The sequence below is a fragment of the Neophocaena asiaeorientalis genome, unplaced genomic scaffold (assembly GCF_003031525.2).
Source record: "Neophocaena asiaeorientalis asiaeorientalis breed wild unplaced genomic scaffold, Neophocaena_asiaeorientalis_V1.1 scaffold241, whole genome shotgun sequence".
Lineage (NCBI taxonomy): Eukaryota > Metazoa > Chordata > Mammalia > Artiodactyla > Phocoenidae > Neophocaena > Neophocaena asiaeorientalis.
The window spans coordinates 676,909-702,504 of record NW_020172287.1 but is presented as its reverse complement, the minus strand read 5'-3'; the positions used below and the strand labels follow the sequence as shown (position 1 = coordinate 702,504).

At 51.3% G+C, this 25,596-nt stretch overlaps 1 protein-coding gene across 3 annotated transcripts in view; it reads right to left on the bottom strand.

The window, feature by feature from the left end:
• Positions 1-403: 403 nt before the first annotated feature.
• The window catches only part of TBC1D9B (TBC1 domain family member 9B), a 41,662-nt gene continuing 16,469 nt past the window's right edge, over positions 404-25,596 (bottom strand). The window contains exons 7-21 of one of the 3 annotated variants that reach the window (XM_024764792.1): positions 16,754-16,915; positions 16,293-16,443; positions 15,595-15,809; positions 13,720-13,837; positions 12,042-12,327; positions 10,177-10,306; positions 9,948-10,046; positions 9,104-9,172; positions 7,857-8,097; positions 7,377-7,442; positions 5,630-5,701; positions 5,316-5,366; positions 3,493-3,552; positions 2,806-2,912; positions 404-1,701 (exon numbers count right to left, since the gene is read on the bottom strand). In XM_024764792.1, the coding sequence (XP_024620560.1) occupies positions 1,015-1,701; positions 2,806-2,912; positions 3,493-3,552; positions 5,316-5,366; positions 5,630-5,701; positions 7,377-7,442; positions 7,857-8,097; positions 9,104-9,172; positions 9,948-10,046; positions 10,177-10,306; positions 12,042-12,327; positions 13,720-13,837; positions 15,595-15,809; positions 16,293-16,443; positions 16,754-16,915 (2,514 nt within the window). In that variant the 3' untranslated portion in view covers positions 404-1,014. The remainder of the gene's footprint in view (positions 1,702-2,805; positions 2,913-3,492; positions 3,553-5,315; positions 5,367-5,629; positions 5,702-7,376; positions 7,443-7,856; positions 8,098-9,103; positions 9,173-9,947; positions 10,047-10,176; positions 10,307-12,041; positions 12,328-13,719; positions 13,838-15,594; positions 15,810-16,292; positions 16,444-16,753; positions 16,916-25,596) is intronic. The other 2 variants (XM_024764799.1, XM_024764802.1) reach the window with 2 other exon arrangements.

Below are 25,596 nucleotides of genomic sequence, written 5' to 3'. Positions count from 1 at the left end.
GTCCTGTGTTGGGGGCAAACGCTGGACATGATGATCAGCTCCTGTTGCAAAGCTAAGGGGTCCTCATGGCTCAGCCTGTTGCCCGTGTCCCCACAGTCTGCTTTCTGAACCCAAAGGCTTGCTGCAGCCCAGGCCTGAGCACACATGTCCTGCACCTGGACCCAGGCTGTTTATACCTGCAGAGCAGGTTTCCTCTGCTGGTGCAGGTCTTCACAGGCCCTGCCCAGCCTGCATCAGCAGCTTCCATGTCCCCATCCTCCCTAGGGGTCTTGAACCCCCACCTCCTGTGAGAGACTAAGTGTTGGGAACCTCTGGAATATGGCCTGGGCCTCATACCTGCCTGGGAAGAAGCCAGGAGGCCAAAGCAGTGGTTGAGGGTCACATTAATTCTCTATACACAGTGTAGTTTTTAGTTCTTTCAGGGATTTATTAAGGCATTGAGCATAGTGTGATTTTTAGCCAACTGAAATGAATACAAGGAAATATATCAGGACCTGAGGGATATGCTTTTAAGGTTAATGGTGAGGATGACGAGCTGAAAGAGAATTGAGAGTAACGCCTGTGCAGGCGGCACCCACCCTGGTGCAGCAGATGCTTTCTGCCCATGTCCCCCAGCCAGAAGCGCAGGCTCAAGGGCTTCTGGAGAGCATCTCGAAGTTCTCACCACTTTGGTGCCCAATAGGCACTCGACCCCCCTACCTGGCGCCAAGTGGCAGGAAAGCCCCCAGAGCACGCAGCTGCAGAAGAGGAGGTGGAGGACAGGGTGTGGCCTGGCCACAGTGCAGGGCAAGCAAAGGCAGATCAGAGAGCCCCTGACACTATGCAGGGGCCAGGAGGTCCAAGGCAGAACGAGGGGGTGGGGAGCCCCTGCCTAGATCCCAACTGCGACTGTTCAGCCTTCTTTCCATTTACAACTCACTGCTTCTGGGGAGAACTGGAGGGGTGTGTCCTTCAAGAGAAAACAGAATGGGAGGGAGGGAGGAGAGAGAGGCCAGCCCCCAGGCCTTGGAGCCCTCAGCCCAAAACTGCAGACTGTTCATGGTCACTGGAGGTGCTAAACTGTCTCTCCACCTTCCTCTGGTCCTTGATCTTGAGTCCAATGTCTACCCTCTTCTCAAAGAAGTTCACCAGCACGGACTCCGTCAGGATGGAGGCCAGGATCTGCTCGAAGGAGATGCACCAGTCTGTATCAACGGCACCCCCACTGTGAGTGGTGGCCACAGGGCTGTGGGCCTCCCCACCCACCAGCACTGTGTCATCAGCCAGGTCCTCACACTGCAGGGAGCCCGTGCTGACCACTGAGTACGAGGACATGGACATGTCATCTTTGGTTTCATCGTCAGACAGAGGCTGGGGGGGGGAGCCCCGCCCCTCGCCGCCGCCCCCTTCGCCCACCACCTGGCTCTCCTGCGGTGCTTTCCCAAGGTGGGTGTCTCCACCCGCTTTGGCCTGGGGGTCCCCTGCAGCTGGCGGCTGAAGCTCCTGGGCCACGTCTTGAGGGGGGTGTGGGGCTGGCGGCTCGCCCTCCTCAGGGGCACTGTCCCTGGACTCTCTGCCCGACCATGCAGAGAACCTCCTCCCCACTTCCCCAATGCGGAGCAGCAGGCTGGCCACCGTGGCGATAGCATGGTACAAGTCCTGCTCCATGGGGTCTTCGCTGAACATGTTGTAAAGCGTCTTACACAGCTCTATGAACTGCTCCTTTTAAGGGGAAAAACAGAAAAAGGGCAGGGAGATGGTAAAGAATGGGTCAGATTGCCCTCAGATCATCCAGACTCACAGTGCTGGCCATTATGATTGGTGTGAGGGTGTTGTCCCATTAGTTGTCTCTGTATACCTGTGTCTTGATATGTCCATTTCACAGATTAGGACACTGAGGTGCAGAGAGGGAAAGGGCTTTCTTTTCCAGCTGCCATTCTTTCAGCACATATAGGAACATTTGGAGTCTCTCCCTGTCTCTACGTCCATTCTGTTAGCAGAGACAGACCTATTTCTATCATATCTTTCTAAATCCAGTGACTACAGGTACTTCTTCACTGTGTTTTAGAATCACATTGAATTTTTTATATCTTTAATCAGAAGCGCCTTCAATTCTCCTTTATGAAGCTCTTTAGAGAGTGATGACAAGGTAAGGTAACTTGGGTTGGTTGAGAAGGGTGAAGAGGTCAGGTTCCAGGTCCTGAAACCATATTTAGGCTTCCTGGCCTGAGAATGGGATGAAACCTCCCTCGACGGGCACCCCATTCTTCAGGCTATGGATGAGAGATCACCCAGATTGCAAGGTTCTCCTTCGGGCACAGCAGACCGTGGTCAGGCTGCAGCTCAACAACTGCCTTTGGTTAGATGTCTGTGGTCCTGGCTGTAAGACCCTTGGCAAGATGCCACGGTCCTGATGCAGAGACCAGCAAACAAACATTGGGTGGTGGGTTGAGTGGGCCTGTGTGTGCACAGCTCCGAGTGGGGCATGGGAGGGAGCAGAAGTGCTGTGGTGTTGTCTCATAAATGGTGGTGTGAGTCTCTGCCTTTTGAGGTTAACCTTCCCCAGTGCTCCTCTGGTTCACGGATACCAATTAAACCAAAGCAAGTCATCACCAGCAGAGTGTTCTGGACAAGGCCCTGAAGCAACTGACCCCTTGTCCTACTAGAATAGTCCCTGACTGCTGCCTGACTAGAGGTTCTAAAGGTAGGCAGGAGAATCCCTACATTCCAGGGGGTGCTGGGACGGTGGTGAGGTGCTGGGTGGGAGGGCTCAGCCTTGGTCAGAATTTTCCAGAAACATCTGTTGTGTGTTCTGATTGGGCCTACCTGGTTCATCTTGGGAAGATCCTTAATCGTCTCCTTCTGAACCTCTTTCTCCTTGGCCCACATTCGAAGGTAGTGCCGATAGTCAGGAGGGCTGGTTCCCTTCTCCTCTGCGAGTTGGGAGAAAAAAATTAATCTCCATCTGTCAAATGAGAGAAAGAGGGCTGGGGGCTGGTAGCAGGGGGTAAGTGGGTTTAAGTATTGTCTGGCATGGAGTTACCTGGGCCCTATTACAAAACACCCCGGCATTTGGGGAGGTGGTGATGGAAAAAACACCCTAGAACACTCATGGGTCTCCCAAGTTATGCTGAAGTAGGTCTGAGCTAAGCTGATGAGGATGGCCCCAATCTGTCTTCCCCAAGATGGTGACAGAACCATGTGGAGGCTGGAGAGAGGGTGGCATGAGGAGAGGCCAGCTGGGCACCTAGAGGAGTCCTGGCAGGAAGCAGGCACCCCCAGAGGGAGGCGGTGATGGCTGGGGGTGTTCACAGCTACAGGAGATTCAGGCCTGGGGCTGATGACAGCTGGACAGCTGATGGGCTGGGCATTCACCTCAAGGAGAGCTGTGGTGTCAGGCATGCATCTGCCATCTCCCCAGGGTACGGGGCTCTTCTGCAGTGACAGGGCAACCAGACCCCACCCACCCTGAGACCTCTACCAGCATCAGCAGATGTTGGCCTAAATATACACCTCTTCTTTTTTCTTGGACGTCATTTCCAGCTCCCTCTTGCTCTTCCTGCTGTAGTGCTTCTGGACAATGGGATGAATAAAAAGAACAAGAACATTCTTCTGTTATGACTCCAAACCACTAAGGTCCTTGAGTGGTCGGTCTAGTCTGTGCTCTCCTGCGGAAGCGGACCTGGCCCTGGGCCCTGGATGCTGCTTCTTCTCTGCCTTCTCTGAGAAGGGCTGTCTCACTCCACCTGAACCACAGAGCCACTGAACCCTCACATCCTCTTTTCAAAAGAATACAAGTCATACCATACAGTTCTTAAGTGAACGATGGCACACGTTATGGGCAAGAAGTCTGAGACCAATGATTTCTATAGTTTCTGCTGATAAAGGTCAAACTCAGGGGAGTCCTAATTACCAATTCAACCTGCAACTGCCACACTAGCTGATGAGGAATTTTATGTACGTGAATCCTGCACTCAGCACTGTATTTCTTAAAGTGACATATTTGCTGGAGTCTGCATACACTGTGCTCCTTATGGTGACCATAAACTTGGGGCAAGCAGGCTGCCCAGCTTTTGCAGACCTGTTCCCTGAGAGAATGTGGCCGGTGGGGGGACCTCAGGTGAAAAGGCAGTGTCCCAGCTCTGAATGGCCCTTGGCAGCTATGTGGTGGCAGGGAAGGGCACAGCGCTCCAGGCTCAGGCTTCTCACCAGGGAACGGACTGCTGCCTGGAGGCTATGTGAGGTCTGAGGACAGGGATCTGTACCCCGAGTCCCTGGCGTCTCCTGGAAGTGCCTGGGACAAGCCTAAAGCATCCTTGATAAAACAGAAGATACATCTGTTTCTTTAGTTTGTATACTTGAAATCAAGGTCCTCAAGCTTCATAGTCAAGTTAAGTAAGACTTTGGCACTGTCAACAGGATTGCTTTGGGTGTCTTGATATCTTTTTTTTTTTTTGCAGTACGTGGGCCTCTCACTGCTGTGGCCTCTCCCGTTGCGGAGCACAGGCTCCGGACGCGCAGGCCCAGCAGCCATGGCCCATGGGCTCAGCCGCTTCACGGCACGTGGGATCCTCCCGGACCGGGGCACGAACCTGTGTCCCCTGCATCAGCAGGCGGACTCCCAACCACTGCGCCACCAGGGAAGCCCGATAATACCTTGATAGTACCTTTTACTTTCACTTTTGAGTGTGTATTATCCTTGGTGTGTTATTACCTATCCCCCATGAGAAATTATAGGGTGGTGTTTTGGTTGGTTTTCTAGGTGTATTACATACCACCAGCTTGATTGTCAAATCCCAGGCCCAGAATGCCCCATCACCCTGTACCCAGTACTCCCAACAGGTTTTAAGTGTAGCACAGGGATGACTTCTAATAGGCACTCAACATACGTATTTTTCCCCAACAAAAAAGTTGTGTGGAACATGAAAATGTTTCCAAAGAAAGCATCTACCACTCTCCTCCACCTCTGCTCATCTGTGCTTTGTCTGTTTCACAATGACAGCTTTGCAATGATAGCATTTTGTGTTTTTCCTATGACCATGATGACAGAATACTTTCTGCACGTGCCTGGGGAGGTGACACCCTAGTGCCTGTGCAACACCCACTATACTGTGTGTCCTCATTTACTGCCCACACGCAAGCACAGCAGCTGCCTCTCTCCACCCCAGTCCACGGCTGGCTCTGGGTCCTCCTCGGAACTTAGCCACACAGGAGGCGTCTCTGGAACTAAATGCTTCCAGGCCTCCTGACCATGCAGGGGAGAGTTCAGGAGATAAAACCCAAGGCCCTGGGGAAGCCAAGTGCAAAGGGGGCGCCCCTGCCCCCCAGGCACTGACCTTGAGCCTCCCAGGGCAGGAAAAGATCCAGGTCGGAGGCCAGAGGAGATGCTGGAAGGGACAGCAGAGGAGGAGCAGAGGCAGAGGGAGGGAGAAGCCCGGGTCCGGGATGGCAGAGACAAGAGAAACAGGAGTGAGAACACCACAAGGGGGCCTGGCCCTAGAGAGAGAGGCAGCTTCCCCTGGCTCTCACTCTGCACCTCCCCACGCAGCACACTCCCCGAGCCCATGGAGGGCCGTAGGCCACCTGCATGCGCCCCACAGCAGTGTTGCTTGGCACAGGGTCCGAGGCCAGTGGTATACAGAGCGCTCACCTTCTGAGGAGCTGTTCTCAGTGAAATAATGGGTCGCTTCCAGGGCTGACTCAGCCTCCTCTGGGCTCAGGGCTGTGCTCGGAGCAAAAGAAGAGTGAGGGCAGGAGGGAACAACATGATTCTCACCAAACGAAACCTCCCTGAGTCCTGGACAAGGGCTCTCGCTGCACCTGCCACTGTGTGCTCCACAGTTCCCAGCCCCACCAATATGGTGGATGGTCATAGTGTTAACAGCTGACGACTGATTCTGGTTGACTCGTGCATTGTGTTTGAAAATGTAATATATACATATCCCAGATAAAAATCCAGTCAGTGCAGCTGGGAGATGGTTGAGCGGCCATCCTTTCTCCTACCCCACGATGATGCAGCCCAGAGGATTCTTTTGGGATGTTTTATGCTCCTGCAGGTACATATGCAGGGACAGGCCAGGCACAAGTGACTTGTTCTCACTTTATACACTTGGGCATTGTTCCACACCAGCACATACTGGCCTGCCTCATTTTGCGATAAAGTAGTCTCTGGGGTGTCGGATCCACTTGGTTCTGTGCAGGGGGCTTATTCCCCATTGTACAGAGGGGGAGGAAGTGAGTGAGTTTTAACAGTGTGTGGCACAAGGGGAGGTGGCAGGTGTGGGTCGCCACTAGAGCCCTAGATGAAGCAAGGCGGGCAGAGGCGGCTTGGAAGTGGCAGCGCTGGCCACATGTGCCCTCATGGACAGGCTCTCGGCACAGTGGGGTCTGCCCAGCCCAGGCCTCTCTCTCAGCAGAATGAGAGGTGGCCTATACCAGTCTTTCCATGGAAGTGTTCCTTGTTGCGTTACAGGGAACAACCAGCCAAAGGTGAGAATATCTGTGTCAGGAGCAGTTGTTTCTCCAACTCTGGATGCAGAGAACAACCCTGGGGGAAGCTTTAAAACTACAGTCTGGACCCCGCCCCAGGCCAATCAAGTGAGAGCCTCTGGGATGAAAAATCACTCAGGCTAACTCTGAGGCAGCTGCTGACTCCTAGGGGCAGGTCATGAACAACAGCAGGAACCCAGGACAGCTCCACCCCAGAGCAGAACCCCTGGGGCCAAATTTTCACCAGCCCATCTCAATTCCCTCCTGTGAAAATGGGGAAGCCCTCCCCCACTGCACTTGGACAACTCTGAGTGGCCACCCCTGCTGAGCCAGGTGAGCTAGGCTCATGAAGCAGCAAGAGCCCCTGCTTTGGGACCAGCTACTGCGGACAATCCACTGTCAGTGTCCCAGCAGGCCCGGCACTGCTAGAGAAACCAGAGGAGAGCAGCCATACAACAGGGCTCCCTGGCCTTGGCACCCCCAGGCCACTCCTCTGGTGAGAAACAGGAACCCTTGAGAGACTTAAGGATAAGCTAATGAACACAAGAGATTCAAACCTGAATATCCACTCCTGTGAGTCCCCCTCACGAGGGGGTGTTCTAGTTGAGTGGCATAATGCTCCATCTGGGCCGTTGCCTGTGGGCAGACTCCTCCCTGAGACTCCCGCACATTCCCTCCCAGGTCACTCAGGTCATGGCCCTGCTCTCAGACCAAGATTGGGCTGGGCCTCAGCCCCCATGCTCTGGCTCCTCCACTCTCTCTGTCAGGACGGGCGAGCCTCCACTATGTTGGGACCCTAGCTGCCGCAAGGCCCAGAACTCCACAGAAGCCTGTGCCATGGAATGCTGCACCTCCAGCTCTGGACACATGAGAAGCCCCTGCTGGGGAGTGGGACGGAAGGCTCTCACCTGGAGGCAAGTGCAGCTTGTAGAGCACCTTGAGCTTCTCTGTCAGGTCCCCATGGTACATCCTACCTGTGGAGGAAGGCCAGCAAGGAGGCACGCTGGCAAAAGGGCACAAGAGTCCCACGGCCAGTCCATATTCGAATACCTCCCCTTCCAATGGGTTCTGGTGGGACCCTCCTCACCACCTGACTCCCTCCTGGAGAGGACCCTGGGGGTGAGCACCAGGCCTCTGGCTTGCCCCTTCTCTGGGACCTGCAGACCCGGCCTCCAGCAGTGGACTGAGGGAGGGGAGGGGAGGGAGGGCTCCCATTGGACCTCCATGTATCTCCAGTGGGAAAACTGCACTTCTTTTATCAAGGGTCAAGGGCTCCAGGCTGCCCTCAGCTCGCTGCAGTGGGAAGACTGGCCAGGGCTGGCATCTGGAGGCTTCCTCAGAAAGGGCGTGGGCACGGAAAGGCCCCTGCAGGCCCCGGAGCCACTCACTTATCCCTGTCACGAACTCCTTGAAGTTGATCAGCGAGTCCTTATTTTCATCCAGGAGCCGAAACATGCGCCCCGCCAGCACGGATGTGTGGGAGCCACAGGCCCAGGGTGTTAGGCTGGCAAAGAGTTCCTGGAACTGGTTCGTGTCGATGCGGTACTGCTCCAGGTAGGGCAGGCTGGGGTCCCGACGCACAGCTGCAGGGCGGCTGCTCCCCCAGTACTGACTCGCCAGCTGCTTGGCCTGCAGGGGGCATAGTCTGGTGAGATGGCCTGGCCTCCTGGCCCCTGGGCGCTTAGGATTACCAGGCTGGTTGGTGTGTTCACCCTCCTCCTCCATCCAAGTCTGCAGAGCCCTGGATAGTGAGCACTGAGCTACACAGAGCATCTCGCAGAACCTCCTGCGTTGGTACCATCAGTCCCTAGTTTATAGCCGTGTGAGTCAAGACAGGGCCCTAGGACTGCTAGCCACGGCGGCCACAGCGAGTGAGAGGTGGCACTGGCTGGACTGCTCTGACCTTAAGGCCATAGCAGGGTGGTTATCTTGGGGGCTGAACCAGAGGCAGCTGGAGGGGCAGATGGGACCCGACAATGAGATCAGAAAGGCATTGTAGACATGGCTGTTTCTGCCTGCTCTTCACACCCTTTCCCCTTCTTCTGTTAACAGCACCTGAACTTTTCCTGGAGAGCCCCTCTTGTCCCACCCTCAGGCCATGGGGTGGGCACGTGGCCCAGTTTTGGGTCAGCAGCAAACACCCTCCTGTAGCCACAGCACCTAACTTGAGTCATTCCAACAATTAACCCTAGGCTTTTTGCTAAAACCACTTGGAAAGAAAAATTTTCTTTTCACTGGGGTTACTGAGTGGACAGGATGACCTTGGAGATGCTGACAACAGTCCTGCCACTCTGTAGGAAGAGCAGTCCAGGTGATATCTGAGGTAGGGGAGCTTGACAGGATGTTGGAACATCTAGATTCAGTCATGCCTGAAGCTGTACATTCCTAGACTTTTCAGTTTCATGAGCCAATGCATTCCCTTTTATATAAGCTGACTTGAGTGGATTTTCTTCCACTTAAAAGAGTGTCCTGCCTAAACTCCAAGAAGGATTAAATTCTACCATGTGAACTTTGTAGTAACTGCATCTGAGGATGCTTTTAAACCTATTTCTCTCCTGGCAGGAGGCTGCTACCCTGAGGATGAATTTAGGGGACTAGGATGGGATAGTGGTCCTCCCTTGCTCTTGGCTGTCACCTTAAACACCATGTAAAGGTCCTCCAGCTCTTCAATTGAGAAACCAATGTCCCCAGGTATAGCTCGGACCTAGAAGGAAAGAGAAACAGGATGTATTAATGAATTCTCAAGTTCCTGCTCTTTGAGAGAATCCCCATGTGGATGAGGGCGAAGACACGAACTGCCCTCTTGGTGTTGCCAGCTGGCCGAGCACATGAGGGTAGTCCATTCAGGAAAGAAAGTGTGGTCTACACTCCTACCCCTCATCACCCATCCTGTCACTCAATTCACACTCCCTGAGCTCCTTCCTGGTGGGCACTGGGGGTGCCTTTCTGTTCTGAACACCCAGTCAGGGACACAGGGTGAGGGGCGGTGATCAAGACACTGCTATCTGGATCCCTCGAAAGGCCCTGGCACTGGCACTTTGGAAGGTGACCTAGAACTTCGCAGTTACTTCTCCCTCCAGAGACAGGAGGACAAAGGCTTGCAGCAGAGGTCAGCGGGCTGAGTGGATGGAGGGCTGGGTGGCTGAGTGTCGCTACCCAGGGGCAGGGGTTAAAGCCAGGCCTGAGGGCTCAGTCCAGAGTGGGATCATGCTTAGCCTTTAGGCACTGAGGCATCAGAGAAGCTTCCCTGTGACCAATCCACAAGCAGAAAATTGTGACCCAGCCCTCTCCCCACTTCCCTAAATTTGCCCCTTCACTCCTGGATTTCAGTCCCACACAAGACAGTGCTAGGGGACTCTGCACCCTGCTCCTCAGGGAAGTCTGGAGATGGCTCGGCAGGAGCAGCCCACTTGGTCACCATCCCCACCCTAGCTCCCAGCCTGCACCCTGGGGCCATGGAAGCCCGGGCCCATCCGTACCACACTCCTCTTGGCCGTATCCTCCAAGGACTGGATCACTTTCAGCCTCTGTTTAAACCGCATCTGTTCAATGTCCTCGGCCCTCAGGCTGCTGAATTTCTACCAGTCAGAGGTGATTCAGTGAGATAAGGTGGAACCACAGAGCAGAGGACAGCCACCCACCATGGCCAACTGCACCCACACGGCCCAAGGGAGTGGTCTGGGCAAGAAGCCCCCAGTGAGTGCTGACCTCATATGACACTTTCAGGAGGTCGAAGATGTCCACCTCTTCAGGAGGGTCATCTCCACTCGTCAGCAGGGCATGGAGGTGTGGGATAGGAGGAGAGACACTCTGCTTATTGACCACATTATCCAGGTATCTGTAAGGATTAAAGGACAGAAATCTAGATCACCCACAGGTGACAGGGGTGTCTTACCCATGGCTAAGTGATGTGGAGAGACCTAATTTGCCCAGACTCCCAATCAATGAGTGAGTGTGCTGAGGGTCAGGCATCCTCCAGGAGAGAGAAAGATGAGCCACTGCAGGGAGGAGGGAGAGAGGCAAATCAGGGATGGGTACCCTGGCAAATCAGGGATGCCCCCTGGAGGCAGTTGAGAGGCTTGAGCACTAACTCTGAGAAAGCTAGGCTGTCCACTGGGGTCTCACGGCGGGGGGGACCTTTACAAGTCCAGACCCTACCAAACCAGGAGAGAGGTTTGTCCCAGCTGGAGGGATGACATGCTTCCTCCATCTGGCGGGTCACTGGGCCAGATGTGAGGACTCCCTGCCTGGCCAGGAAGAATCAGGGACCAAAGGAGTGTCCCAGGAGGAAGGCGAGGGAGGAGCCCTGCTGTGGGGGTGTCCGAGGAACACAGCCTCGGGACAGGGCCTGACTTTGGCTGGACTAGGCCAGCCAGGACCTCACACTCTCCCAGGCTCTCTGGCTCGGCCTGACACTCAGGTGGGACACACCCACTGGCTCTGGCACCGTTCCTGGTCAGGCCCTGCTGCTGAGGAGGGGACCCATCTGTCTGGTGTGGGAAATGGGCATGAAAACCACTTGCCGACTCTGGCCATGGGCTGAGTATCTTGTCATCACTGAGGACAAAGAGCTAGCATGGTCCATAGCAGAGAAGCAACAACTCTGCCAGCCTGGGACCCTTACAGGTTCCCAGTCAGCACTGGGCTGGCTCGGCAGGCAGGTGGCAGCGTCCTTGGCTGTCCCGGGTGGCCAGGAGCATTCCAGGCTGGGCAAGTACATGCACGTGGGCTGGCAAGGCTGTATATATAGAGCTCAGGGCCTGGGCCACAGTGAGGACCCCCTAGGAAGGCACCTGGTTATAAAGGTCTTGAAGGCCAGGCTGGGGGACTTAGATCCTTTGTCCAGAAAACCACCAGTGGCACAGGGAGTGCCCATATCCCAAGGGAGGAACAGGGTCAGATTCTGATCAGGAAGAGCCCTGTGGGATGCTGGTGGATGAGACTGGAACAAGGAAAACTGTGACGATACAGACACAGGGCCCTTGGCAGGGGTGTCATGGGTCTGCCCTGAGGCTGTAGGGGTTGAGGGGAGGGGCTGGACCCCAGAGAGAGTCCATGAGGATGGGATGCGTGGACTGACAGAGGACAAGGCAGCCAGGATGACCCTGGGCCTTAGGTGTGCCTGGTGGATATCAGCTCATTCAGCAGCTACAGTAGGCCCAACATGGGCCCTTGTCTAGGTGACGGGGCGACAGTGATGCTACTGAGCTGGGAAAGGCACGACCAGGAGTGCTTTGTGGGAATAACAGACACCCAACCTTCGCTAGAGGAGGGAGGCCCTGCTGTTCCAGCTGCCTCCTGCCCACCAAGCCGTCCAGTCCAGTGTGCTCTGGCCCACTACCTGTTTTACCTTCTCCCAGCACTTATTACTACTCCAGTACTGTTCTGTCTCCTTCCAGAAAGGAGGCTCTCTCCGCCCCCCTGGAGTATCCCCAGGTCTAGCCCTGTCTGGGCACTTGGTAGGTACAGTCCCAGGATGCTGACCAAGAAGCACATAGGGCTGGGGAGGGGTGGGGTGCTGCAGTCAGTGCTGGCCAGCTCCCCAGCAGGAGGAGGGAGGCCAGCTCAGTCACCTGCCCAGGACGGTCATGGCCTCGCCCTCGTCGCTGCAGCCCAGTAGCTGCTCCATGTTGGCATCCAGGATGGCCAAGGCCACCTGCAGAATCACCTTGATGCCCTCGTAGAAGAAGCAGTCAACAATGACCGCAGCGCTTTCAAAGGGCATGACGCTGAGAAAGAGGGTCAGGAACCAGGAGAGCGAGATGCTGGGAATCACCCCCAGGTCCTGCATCTTCTCGGAGAGCTGGGGCAGGAAGTCTCTTGTGAGCTCTTCGAAAATGCCTTGGTCCACCAGGGCCCCTAGGGAGAGAACGAAGGAGTCTGAATGGTGAGCTCACACCCCTGACTCAGGCAGGCCCTCATGTGGGACCCCAGGGTCTGAGTTGCAAGAAGCTCACCTGGTCCCCAGCCAGCTCTGCTTACAACTGAGGGCTGGAGGGGGGCAGGTGGGGTGGAGAAAACAAGAATGGAAAAAATTATGTAAGTTTCCTTTCTACTACTTCCAAATCGCTGTGTAAAAAGAACAATTTCTTCCACTATACTTAGATTTTATTTTTGGGAAACACTAATTTCTCTCTAGGGCATCAAAAGTAAACAGTGAGCAGCTGCATAGCACAGGGAGATCAGCTCGGTGCTTTGTGACCACCTAGAGGGTTGGGATAGGGAGGGTGGGAGGGAGGGAGACGCAACAGGGAAGAGATATGGGGATACATGTATATGTATAACCGATTCACTTTGTTATAAAGCAGAAACTAACACACAATTGTAAACCAATTATACTCCAATAAAGATGTTAAAAATAAATAAATAAAATAATAAGAAAAAGTAAAAAATGAAAAACAAACAAAAAAAAACCAAACCAGGGCTTCCCTGGTGGCGCAGTGGTTGAGAGTCCGCCTGCCGATGCAGGGGACGCGGGTTCGTGCCCCGGTCCGGGAAGGTCCCATGTGCCGCGGAGCGGCTGGGCCCGTGAGCCGTGGCCGCTGGGCCTGCGCGTCCGGAGCCTGTGCTCCGCAACGGGAGAGGCCGCAGCGGTGAGAGGCCCGCGTACCACAAACAAACAAACAAACAAACAACAACAAAAAAAAAACCAAACCAAACCAAAAAAAGAAGTAAACAGTGATCTCAGTAGCTTGTGTGTGTCCTGACCTGAAGCTTGTGAACAGATGCAATTCTAAAGGACCCCAAGAGTGGAAAACCCCAAAAGCAAACAGTAAGGGAGGGACATTTTAGAATACCAGACTTAATTATATATGTAATTAAATATATTCACAAGTGCACTTCCATTTAATAACACAGATTCTACTGGCTGTGAGTTCCTAACAGTTGACATGGGGGTATACTATATGCTCTAGCTGTGATACTGGAAATTTTCCACAATAAAAATGTTTAAGAAGAGTTAGATGGATGTGAATTTAGGCCCCAAGCTAACTTCTTCTCTCACTGCCAGCAACTCCTAGGGAATCGCAAAAAGTCTGGGAGAGACAGTTGGGGTCTGTGTTTGGCTCTCTACTTTTCAGCTGTGTGAAGATTTAGCAGCTTCCTAATCTATGGAGCGGAACCTGTGACTGTCTGCAGCCTGGGGCAAGGCTGCGAGGCCTCCAAGAGCTCACCTGTGGGATGTGCTGAATGTAGACCTGGCCCAGGGAGGCCTGCCACCCCCACAGGGAGCTGCCAGTCTCAGGCACTCACCAACCACCCTGGTGTTGTAGTAGTCGGGCAGCATGCGTTCACAGAGGGCCACCAGCAGCCAGAATGCCTCCTCCTCGCTGCCATAGAGCAGGAGCACTGAGGTGACGATGTTCATGGCCTATGGGCACAGAGACAGGTAGGGGGTGTCATGGAGCTGTCCCCCCCCCACCCCCACCAAGTGGCCTATGCATCCTCCTCTACCAGCAGGCCTGGCAACAACAAACTCTTCCAACCAACTCTGGGCAATTTGCCAAAAGACAATTTGCAGGAAATCAATTTGACCAAAACGGTCAACCAAGTTCCTCAAATTGGGCCTGCAGGCATTTGGACACCCGAGAAGGTGAGGCCTTCTTCGGGGTGGTGTCTGGTGTCACAGGTGCAGCACGGGGCCAGAAGGATGTGTGAGTGAGCTGCATGCAATGGCCACGTGGCTGCAGGGAGGCCATGGCAAAGTAGTGGCCATGCACAGCTTGAGCTGATACCAAGGCTTGTAAGAAAAAGCATTAATGGTGGCAAATTATCTTAAAAATGATTTAGAGCCAGCACACTGGTTTTCCATGCACTGGCAATATGTCCTGCAGAACACTGGTCCTACAGAAAAGTGATTTCTCTGAAATCCAGAGGCAGTCATAGGGAAACAGCAAGCCATCTGACCTGGCCATGAAAATGCCCACTAGATTTAAAATCAAATGCCCCTGGAAATGCAAATCAAAACTGCAGTGAGGGGCTTTCCTGGTGGCACAGTGGTTGAGATTCCGCCTGCCGATGCAGGGGACACGGGTTCGTGCCCCGGTCCGGGAAGATCCCACATGCCGCGGAGCGGCTGGGCCCGTAAGCCATGGCCGCTGAGCCTGCGCGTCTGGAGCCTGTGCTCCGCAACGGGAGAGGCCACAACAGTGAGAGGCCCGCGTACCGCAAAAAAAAAAAACAAAAAAAACCCAACTGCAGTGAGATGCCACCTCATACCTTTAGGATGGCTACTATCAAAAAAAACAGAAAATAACCAGTGTTGGTGAAGGTGGCGAGAAACTATAGCCTTTGTGTATTGTGGGTAGGAATGAAGAATGGTGCAGCTCGTGTGGAAAATGCTATGACAACTCTCATAATTCAAAAAATTAAATATATGATCCAGCAATTCCACTTCTGGGTATAATGCCCAAAAGAACTGGGTTTGGATATTGTACACCTATGCTCATAGCAGCACTATTCACAACAGCCAAAATGTGGAAGCCACCCAAGTGGCCATGGATGATGAATGGATAAACAAAACACGGTGTATACATACAATGGAATATTCTTCAGCCTTAAAAAGGAAGGAAATTTTGACACATGCTACAACATAGATGAAACTTGAGAACATTATGCAAATGAAATAAGCTAGTCACAAAAAGACAATACTGTATGATGCTTATATGAGGTACTTAGTCAAAATCATAGAGACAGAAAAGATAATGGTGGTTGCCAGGGGTAAGCAGGGGAGTTGTTTAATGGGTACAGTTTCCATTTTGCAAGATGAAAAAGAGCTCTGGAGATGGACAGTGGTGATGGTTGTACAATGATATACCTAATGCCACCGAACTGTAAATTTAAAATGATTAAGATGGTAAGTTTTATGTTATGTGTATTTTACCACACACACAAAATAATCAAACGCCTCAGGACCCAGACCAGAAGCACATACATGGCAAGGGGATAAGGTGAGCGATGAACACTGCTTCTAATTTCATCTTTTTCTGTGATTAGGATCTTCCTGGGGGAGGACAGGGCACAGTCACAGGTGTGTGGGCCCATCACTTAGGCCCAGAGCCATGTGGAGGTGCTCCTGTGAGCTTCTGGTGGGAGATGCTGTCTCTGGACCCTGCTAAGCCCCTGTACCTGGCAGTAGCCAATGGTGGGGTTTCGGAAAGCGTAGGCAGTCAGCACCCGGCGGAGTGCAGCGATCCCAAGCTCATTCTGGAAGGCAGGGTGCTCAGGCATGGAGCGGTGGAGGTCTCGCTCGATCTCCTCTGTGGCCAGGCTGTACTTCCCTGTGGACTTCTCCACCAGCTCAGCATAGTAGCCAGGGTGAGTCACCATCTCATTCCAGGCCCCTGTGGAGACACAGCTGGTAGCTGTCTCCCTCCTCCTCCCCTCCCGGGACTTCGAGGGCAACAGGGCAGGGTGGAGACGTCAATGCACTGCAGAAGAGTAGTGGCACTTTGGGGCCAACTAAGAGGTGCCAGGCAGAGTTTCCCTCATGATTGCTTCTGAGAGGAGTCACCCCACCCAAGTTCAAATGGCTGACTTGCCCTCCTGAAACCATCCAAGTGGCCAAGGGTGTGAATGTTGTCAGAGCCTGACCCAAGGAAAGAAGGCCTCAGGAGGCCTGTTTGCCTTCCACTGCGGGTGGGAAGGCACCGCCTCACTGGTTTCTGCTCCCCGGAACGCCCCTCCTGGCACACATGAGCTTCATTACAGCTGAGAGACCTGTTCTCGCCCTCTAAAGGCTGGTGGTTCCTGCCTGGCCGACTCAGGAGGCCAACTGGGGGTCATGGAGGCTAAGGCTGTGGGGCCATGAGGCCAGGGCAGCTTACCAGAGAAGAGGAGCCACAGCTCCCCCCGGAGGCTCTCGGGGATGCCCTTCAGCACCAGCTCCCGCGTCATGGCGGTGCGGTACATGCACATGCCGCGCCCATACTCAAAAAAGTGGATGTGCCACGACTCCTCTTTCATCTTCTCCTTGGCCTGGGGGAACAGCAGACAGGGGCCTGTGGATGCGACCTGAGTGCTGAGGCAGGCGTCAGGCCCTCCACCTCTCCTCCAAGGGCTTGTGGCGAAAATGCCACGAGCCCAGGCTGAGCTGTGCACGGCATCACCCTCGGGCGTCAGGGACACGGGACCCCCTGCAGAGGCCTGAAGCCCATGACCAGCACTTCTGAACAGGTCACTCAGGGTGTCCCTGGGCACTGCACATCATCACCCAAGGGCCGCAGGCTGGCCCTGCCCTTCCCCCTATCTGGCCTACATGGTGGTGGAGCCCCGAGTCTGGGCTTACCCCCTTGGCTCCCAGGTCCTCCATGGACGTGTTTCTCTGGAAGAGTTTGAGCAGGCCCTGGGAAGCGGTTGGAGCCTCCTGTGCATGGGACCCCTGGAGGCCACCGAGGGGTGAGGTCGGGCTGGCAGGCTGTTCTGACACCTCCTGAAGAGCTGGGGAAGACTGGGAAATACAACATGGGAAGGAAAGCACTGAGCGAGTGAACTGCCCCACTGCCTGCGGGGTGGCCGTGCGGGAAAGAGCAGGAGGCCATGCTGTGGCTCAGCCCTACATCCTCTCTGGCCAGACACACAACTGTGTTGTCCTCCTTCACCAGGGACAGGTTCTGGTGCTCATCCTGTCAGGCCCTCTCTGTGAGGTCAGGGCCAGGAGAGAAGAAACCACAAGGAGACAGCTCCACGTGCCCCTTCCTGCACTCTGTGTCCCCTACAAGGGCTTGACTGGCAGCACTCATGGGTGCTCCCTGGGATGCCTTTCTTGTTCCAGCCTCTGGGGTGCAGACCCTGCCGAGCCCTGTAGGGACAGCTGCTGGTGGCGTCTGCCTGGACTGTTCTTGGGTCCCACCATTGTAGCGCTGCCCCATGGGGCCCCTGGACACAGTGATTGGCTCAAGTGAGGAGTGCTGGGAAAGAGCACGGGGGCCCCCACTGGAGCCCAAGCATGGAGGGGAAAGCGGAGCAGAGGCAGGGTGACATCAGGCCTGCTCACCCAGTACGTCCTGAGGCTGACAGCTTGCCTCACCCTTTTCAGACTGACAGAGTCCTAATTGAGGGCATGCCTCCTGCGGGTGCCCTCAGTGACAGCTGAGTGAGGGAAGGAGTCCTCTTTCCTCTCCTCCCTCCCTCAGGCTACCTGTCCACTGCACCCTCAAGGGCCCCTCAAAGAAGAAGGGGCCCCCAGGCCCTCTGAGGGCTGGTGGCTGTCCACAAGGCTCCCTCTCTCTGGGCCACTTGCCTGGTGTGTGGTGTGGTCTACAGTGGCACACATCTTTTGGGCCGCATCACCTCTTTCCGGACACTTGTGCAGCTCAAAACCGGGTTCTCCTTAGCAGTCCACCACACTTGCAACAAGGCTGTGGGGCTTTGGGAGGCGAAAATAAAGACACAGGCCTAGAACTAGGTGTGTGGGGAGGGGGTCCCCACCTGTGGGCCATCTCTAACCATAAACAGGGCTCTGGTAGGGCTATAGGCCCTTCTCCAGTGTAGGAACCTGGGAATCTGCTTTCTCGTTGCACGGATGGCCAAACAGCAAGAGAAATGGATCCTGGGTGGTTCTGGGAACATACTGGGGGGCAATATGGGGCTGGGAGAAGAAAAGGGGGGCATCAAGGACAAAGGTCTAAAAGGAAGCCCTATCAGGGTTCTTCCCCTGGCTTTCTGGAACCTTAGTACCCTTCAGGTACAGTGTGGGTGACACCAGGCAACTGCCCCTGCTTGTGGATTGTGTTCTACCTGCAGGCACCTGACTTCAAGGTGAGCTCACTGCTGTGGGCAATGGCCTGGGCAGGGAGCTTGTTCCCTAGCCCGGGGGTCAGGTGGAACAGAGTCAGTGCCCACCCTGTCTGTCCTCCTCTCAGCTCCCTCCCCAAGTGCCCACCAGCAGGAACAACACCACTCTTGGGTGGACGCTGGTCACTGGCTCCCTTGAATCCACTTCTCCTTCTGCCAGCAGTGGCTTCCAATTTTTTTTGGGCGCAACACATCTCTCTCCACTCTTGGACCCACACTTTGTGGAATCCACTGAGGTTTGCGGTGGTGGCCACAAGTTAATTAGCATTTCCCATGCCTGCGGGGACTTCGGGTACTGTGTCAGCCACTCTGCAGGGAATGTCAGGATGAGCCACGGAGGGTGCAGGGGGCTGCACCACCATGCTGGTGCCACACACGCCCCGGGGATGACACTCATCCAGTGGAGACAGCCCAGCTCTGATAATAGGCGGCCAACTGTGTGGACTTCTTGGCTTCGTGGGCCAGTGAGCTCCCCTTCTGCGTGCTCCAGTCTGAGCTGAGTTTCTGCCCTTGTGCCTGTCAGCTCTGATCCCACTGGCTGTGGTCAAGCAGCGGTGCTGGACGCCTCCCCCGAGACTTTCACCCTGTGTTCCACATGAGAACCTGTACCACAGCTGTGATGGCTTCACAGGGAACACATGCTAAACTCATCAAGCTGTGCTATTTCAATATGTACAGCATATTGTATATCAAATTTACCTCAGTAGAACTGTTTTTAATAAAAAGGAAAAAAAAAAAAAGAGAACTCTGCTAGGTTCATATCCACAGCCTGCCCCTCTGCCCCTGGCTGGTGTTTTCAAAATGGATTTTAGATCAACTAAAATACATTTTCATGACAAACTGCCCGAATCCAGGGACATGACCCCAGTCCAGACCCCAAGCATCCTGATGCAGAGAGTCTGCTTCTGGCTCGAGGTTCCCTGCAGGAACAAGGACACAGATGGACTTGCAGGCCACAGAGCACTGCAGAGAATCAAAAATCTCAGCGCCGGAAAGGAGACTGACTCGAGGATGTGACCCCAGCAATAACCATCCTTTGTGACAGACAGGTTCCTGGGGTGATGGTGAGCTCACAGACCCATACTGCCTGGGAATCCAGCCTCTCTCTCCTTCCTCTTGGTAACTGTCTCACACATTTTTCCAGTGCAAACCTCCCAAACCATCCATCTTCCTCACTTCCTACTGCCAACTACTGAACTGAGCAAGCAGAAGCAGGAGCAATCTGACAGCCATCCACGGTCGCCCCCACCGGCCCACCTTCCCACAACTGTGGCCACGCATGCCAGGCCCAACTCTCCGCCAACTCGAGCCCAAGATCCCACCGCTCTCGCCTCTAGGACCTTCTGTCAACTGCCCCCTCTCCACTGGATTAATTACCATCAGCATAGAATCATGCTGTTGTCCCTACAAGCCCTCCCCGTTCTTCCACTGGGTGGTGCTCACATGTTATGTCCACTTTTGCGAAAGTGCATCAAGTTGTGCACTTAGGATCCATGTACTTTAGAGTATATACGTCACACTCCAATTACAAAGTCACACCCTGAAGGGACCCCTGTGATTCTCAGCTGGCCTTTCTACAAAGTTTCTGGAAAGAGCTGCCTAAACTCACTGTATCCTTTCCCTCTCTTTCCAGTTTTTTCTTGAGAAAGTGTCAGAAAATGTATGTTTATGTTCCAACAGTTACCTTTATACTAATGTCTTTACATAGTACCCTGGGTCCCCTCTTTTTAATACACTGGACTCCCTCCTAGGGGCAATACTAAAATTAGCAAGTAGCCTTGATCTTCCCCCTCCACTCCTTTCCCTGCCAACATATAATTGAAAGTGATATACCTTGCTCTTACTTAATAAGGCAGTCAGTGAGCTTATTCTACTTTCCATACCTTCTTTTCTCATGTTTTCATTGTACTCTATGTATTCAGAGCATATAAAATTACACATGACTTGTCACCTTTATCCTTGTTATCTAGTCCTATTTCTACAGCTAGATACATTCAATGCTCCCACCAGACCTTCTGCCAAAGCCTCTTCCGTCATTTCTTGGTTGTCTGAGGTCGTTCACTACTAGATGCCTCAAAAGCTGATAGCTTCTGTGAATTCCTGCATGTTCCTGACGGTCTGTGGTTTTGATACCTGAACATCAGTTTGCCAGACAGAAAATCCTAGGGTCACAGCTTTTTTACTGTGTATCTTACAAAATGTTACTCTATTTGTATAAAATTTTGCTATCAAAATGTCTGATGCCTGGGCTTCCCTGGTGGCACAGTGGTTGAGTCTGCCTGCCAATGCAGGGGACACGGGTTCGTGCCCCGGTCCTGGAAGATCCCACATGCCGCGGAGCGGCTGGGCCCGTGAGCCATGGCCACTGAGCTTGCGCGTCCGGAGCCTGTGCTCTGCAACGGGAGAGGCCACAACAGTGAGAGGCCTGCGTACCGCAAAAAAAAAAAACAAAACGCCTGATGCCTCTCTGATTTTCATTCCTTCATAAATGACTTGGTCCTTCTTGACTGGTTGCCCCCCCCAAATTTTTTTTTTTCTGTACTTACAGGAGGATGTTGTATGTATGGGGTAGCTGTTTGCACTGTACAGTTGGGGGTCTGTCTTCTGGTGCAGTCTCTCTATGGAGCCCCCCTCCAGGACTTCCTGATCTGTCTCCTCTAGTGTCAGAAGCTTCTCTCTCTTTACTCCTCAGTATTCCTGCCCTGCTCAGTTCCAGCTCTTTTTTCCTCAGGGAGGGCTCTTTCCTTTTGGAAGGGAGTTTTTGTTGGGTGTTTCAGATATGTCCTAGCATTCTCTGATCTTCCCTTAGCTCGTCAGTGGATTCCCATGTTTTGTGTTGGTTAACTCATCTGTGAGCTGGAGCCTGAGAAATATGCCTGCAGTTTCACCGGTGGTTTCTCTTAGTCACTTGCTGAGGTTTCTGTTCAGTGGGTAGTCTCTTTTGAGGAGGGTGTGTGTGGGGAAGTATTTTTGGTGATTTCTGGATTCCTTGGCTCTTGGGACTGTCAGAACCCTTTTTCTCTTCCCTCCACTACCACAGCACAGCTGCTGATTCTGTATCTGTAGAATAATGCTGCAGTTGGTGGTCTGGCCTCACCTGCTTGAAGTCTGTGGTTTGTAAGATACCCTTTCACCTGGCTTTGTTAAAGCTGTTGTCTGTGGGCTTTTATTTTTACTCTTAAAGTTCCTTTGTGCATTTTAACGGAAAATTTGGTAAGGTTTAAAAAGCTACCCCAATAACCAACAGCTTATCCCAGTTGGCCACTCCACCGGGCTTTTCTTCCTGTTCTTCCACTGAACAACTCTTGAAAAGGCAACCGTGACTTCTACTTGCCATCTCCAGTAGTCAATTCTTAGTTCTTATGATACTTGACCTCAGATCCAAACTGAACTCTTGACTGCTCCTTCCAAAACTGCTCTTCCTCATGTCATTAAATGGTGATTCTATTCTCTAAGCTGCTCAGGCCAAAAACTATAGGGTCATCTTTTTGTAAACCCTTCTTTATCCCATACCCTCCATCTAATTCGTCAGTTCTCTCAGATCTACCTTCGAATTATATCCTGTACACTAACACTGAACAATCCAAAAAGGAAATTACGAAAATGATTTTATTTACAACAGCATCAAAAAGAATAAAATACTTAGGGATAAACTTAGCCAAGTAGGTGAAAGACCAGATGCTGTATACTGGAAACTAGAAAACGCTGATGAAAGAAATTAAAGATGCAAACAAATGGAAAGACATTTTGTGTTCATGAATTGGAAAACTTCATATTGTTAAGATGTTAATATTACCCAAAGTGATCTATAGATTCAGGGCAATTGCTATTAAAATCCCAATGACATTTTTGCAGAAATAAAAAAATCTATCCTAAAATTCAGATGGAATTTCAAGGGACCCCAAATAGCCAAAACAAGCTTGGAAAAAGAACATAGTTGGAGGTCTCAAATTTCCTGATTTAAAAATTTACTATAAAGCTAGAGTAGTTAAAACAGTATAGTACTAGCATAAGGATACAGACCAATGGAATAGAATTGAGAGTCCAGAAATAAATCTTGCAATACATATGTTCAACTGATTTTTGACAAGGGTGCCAAGACCATTCAACGGGGAACAGATAGTTTTTTGTACAACAAATGGCATTGGAAAACTGGATATCCACATGTAAAATGATAAGTTTGGACACATCTCATACCATTTACAAAATTAACTCAAAATGGATCAAAGACCTAAATGTAAGAGCTAAAACTACAAAATTCTTAGAACGAAACATAGAAGAAAAGCGTATGGCAACTATTTCTTTGATATGACATCAAAAGCACAATAAAAGAAAAATAAATTGGACTACATAAAAATTTAAAACTTATGTGCATCAAAGGACACAATCATCCTCAATCAGAATGAGAAGGCAATCCATGGAATGGGGGAAAATATTTACAAATCATGTATCTGATAAGAGGTTAATATCCAGAAGTTCTACAATGTGACAACAAAAACAAACAACCCGATTAAAAGAAATAGGCAAAGGACTTGAATAGACATTTCTCCAAAGAAGATATACAAATGGCCAATAAGATGTGAAAAGATGTCCAACGTCACTAATCACTGGGGAAATGCAAATCAAAACCACAATGAGATACCACTTCATATCCATTAGAATGGTTATTGTAAAAAATAACAGAAAATAACAGTGTTGGAATGGATGGGGAAAAACTGGAACCCTTATGCATTGCTGATAGGAGTATACAATGGTCTAGCCACTGTGGAAGATGTTATGGCAATTCCTCAAAATATTAAACACTGATTTACCATATGATGCAGCAATTCCACTTCTGGGTACATACCCCAAATAACTGAAAGTAGGGTCTGAAGAGATATTTGAACACCCATGTTCATAGCAGCATTATTCACAACAGCCAAAAGGTGACAGTAACTGAAACGTCCATTAAAAGATGAATGGATTGCCCTGAATCTATAGATCACTTTGGGTAATATTAACATCTTAACAATATGAAGTTTTCCAATCCATGAACACAAAATGTGGCATATGTATACACACACACACACACACACACTCACTAGTATGTATTCAGCCTTAAAAAGGAAGGAAATTCTGACAGATTCTATAATGAAGATGAACCTTGAGGACATTATGCTAAGTGAAATAAGCCGATCACAAAAGCCGATCACATTACTGTATGACTCCCCTTATATGAGGTACCTGGAGTAGTCAAATTCATAGAGACAGAAAGTAGAACGGTGATTGCTGGGGCCTGGGGGTAGGGGCTTGAGGGTGGGAAATGAGGAGTTAGTACTTAATGAGTACAGAGTTTCAGTTTCCAAGATGAAAAAAGCTTTGGAGATGGATGGTGGTAATGGCTGCATAACAGTGTGAATATACTTGATACTACTGAACTGTATACTTACAAATGATTAAGATGGTAAATTTTATGTTATATGTATTTTACCACACACACACACACACACACACACACACACACACACACAAACACACAAATATATATATGTATCCTGAATTTGACCACTTCTCACCAACTCCACTGCTACCACCCTTGACCAAGGCTCTATCATCTTGTGTCCTGAAAACTGTTAGAGCCTTCCAACTCATCTCTGCTTCTATTCTCGTCACTCTCTAGTCCAGCTCTGTTCTAGAGAAACATAATGAGAGCCACACACGTAATTTAAAATTTTCTAGTAGCCACATTAAAAAACATAAAAGAAATTGTGAGGTTAACTTTAATAATATATTTTATTTAATATAGTAAAAATATTATCATTTCAACATGGAATCAATATTAAAAAAATCAAGATATTTTACATTCTCTTTTTCACACTGAATCTTCCACCTCTGGTGTGTAGTTTATGCTTACAGCACATTTCAGTGTGGTTGCCTTTCAAGTGCTCAATAGTCACGTGTGGCTACTGTACTGGGCAGCTACACCTCTATTCCATTCTCAATATGACAGCCATAGCAATTCTACTAAAACATAAACAGATTGTGTCCCTACTCTGGTCAAACTCTCCACTGGCTCCCATCTCACTCAGAGTCAAAGCTAAGTACTCCCAAGGGCCTACAGGCACTACATGACCTGGCTTCCCACTCTCTCTCTAATTTCATTACCTGCGCCCTGTCTCCACTCATCTCAGCAGCCTGTGCCAAGCTCAATCCTGCCTCCAGGCCTTAGCACCTGCCATTCCCTCTGCCTCGAATACCCTTTCCCCAGATACCTTAGGGCTGTTCCCTTACTTCCTTCAAGTACCACTTGATCAGAGCCCCCCGCTTCCCCTAGCAATCCTGATCCTTTCACCCTGTTTTATTTTTATCCTTGGCCCTTACTGCCACCTGACATATAGTATGTTTATTTATTTACGGACAGTCTCTCTCACTAGAATATAAGCTCCAAGAGGGCATGAATTTTGTCTAATCTGCTCTATTCCTAGTGCCTAGAAGAGTACCTGGAACCTACTGGGAATGCAACAAAATGTGTTGGGTGAACGAAGGGCAGGTGCTTGGAAGGGGTCACTGGGCCAATCTTACACTGGCTGGTCAGGCCCTGTCATTTGTTGCACTGTGCCTTGAGAAGGCAGCTCGACATTCCTGCTCACATCTCTTTTCATCCAATCCAACCTCACTGTTTCTTGAAATCCCAGATCAAGCCCAACCTCCTCTAAGAAACCTTTCTTAATGTCTCCACTGCACACTGATTCTGCCCACTCCCTTCCCTTCCATTCCTTATCTATTTAATAGTTGACTGAGCATCGATTACAGGGGTGAAAAATTTAAAGGCTTTCATGGGCCAGACCAGGTGGGGTTCTGGGGAGCTGAAGTGTACGTGCCACCACTCAGCTCCAATGCCACTCAGTGGGAATGTGGGCCCTGTAATGTCAGGGCCCCTGATTTTTCCAGAGCAGCCAGATATGTGGATTTTTATATGGACTCTTCTAATCATGAAGTGTTTTCACAAATCCAGATTGTTACTAGCACACACATCTTGTCCAAGATACCAAGAAGCAAGGGAGTGATCAAACATGGCCAGGGTGATGTCAAAAGGACTCAGATGTCACCTGAATAAGCTTCCTCTGGTCACAGATGGAATGAGGATAATAACTGTCATGGACTGAAACACATCAAGTTGCTTAAATCTGTAAGTTCATAATTATACTAAAAAGTAAACATAAAGAACTGAATTGGTCATATTTTGAGGATAATATCTGTCATGGACTGAAACACATCAAGTTGCTTAAATCTGTAAGTTCATAATTATACTAAAAAGTAAACATAAAGAACTGAATTGGTCATATTTTGAGGATA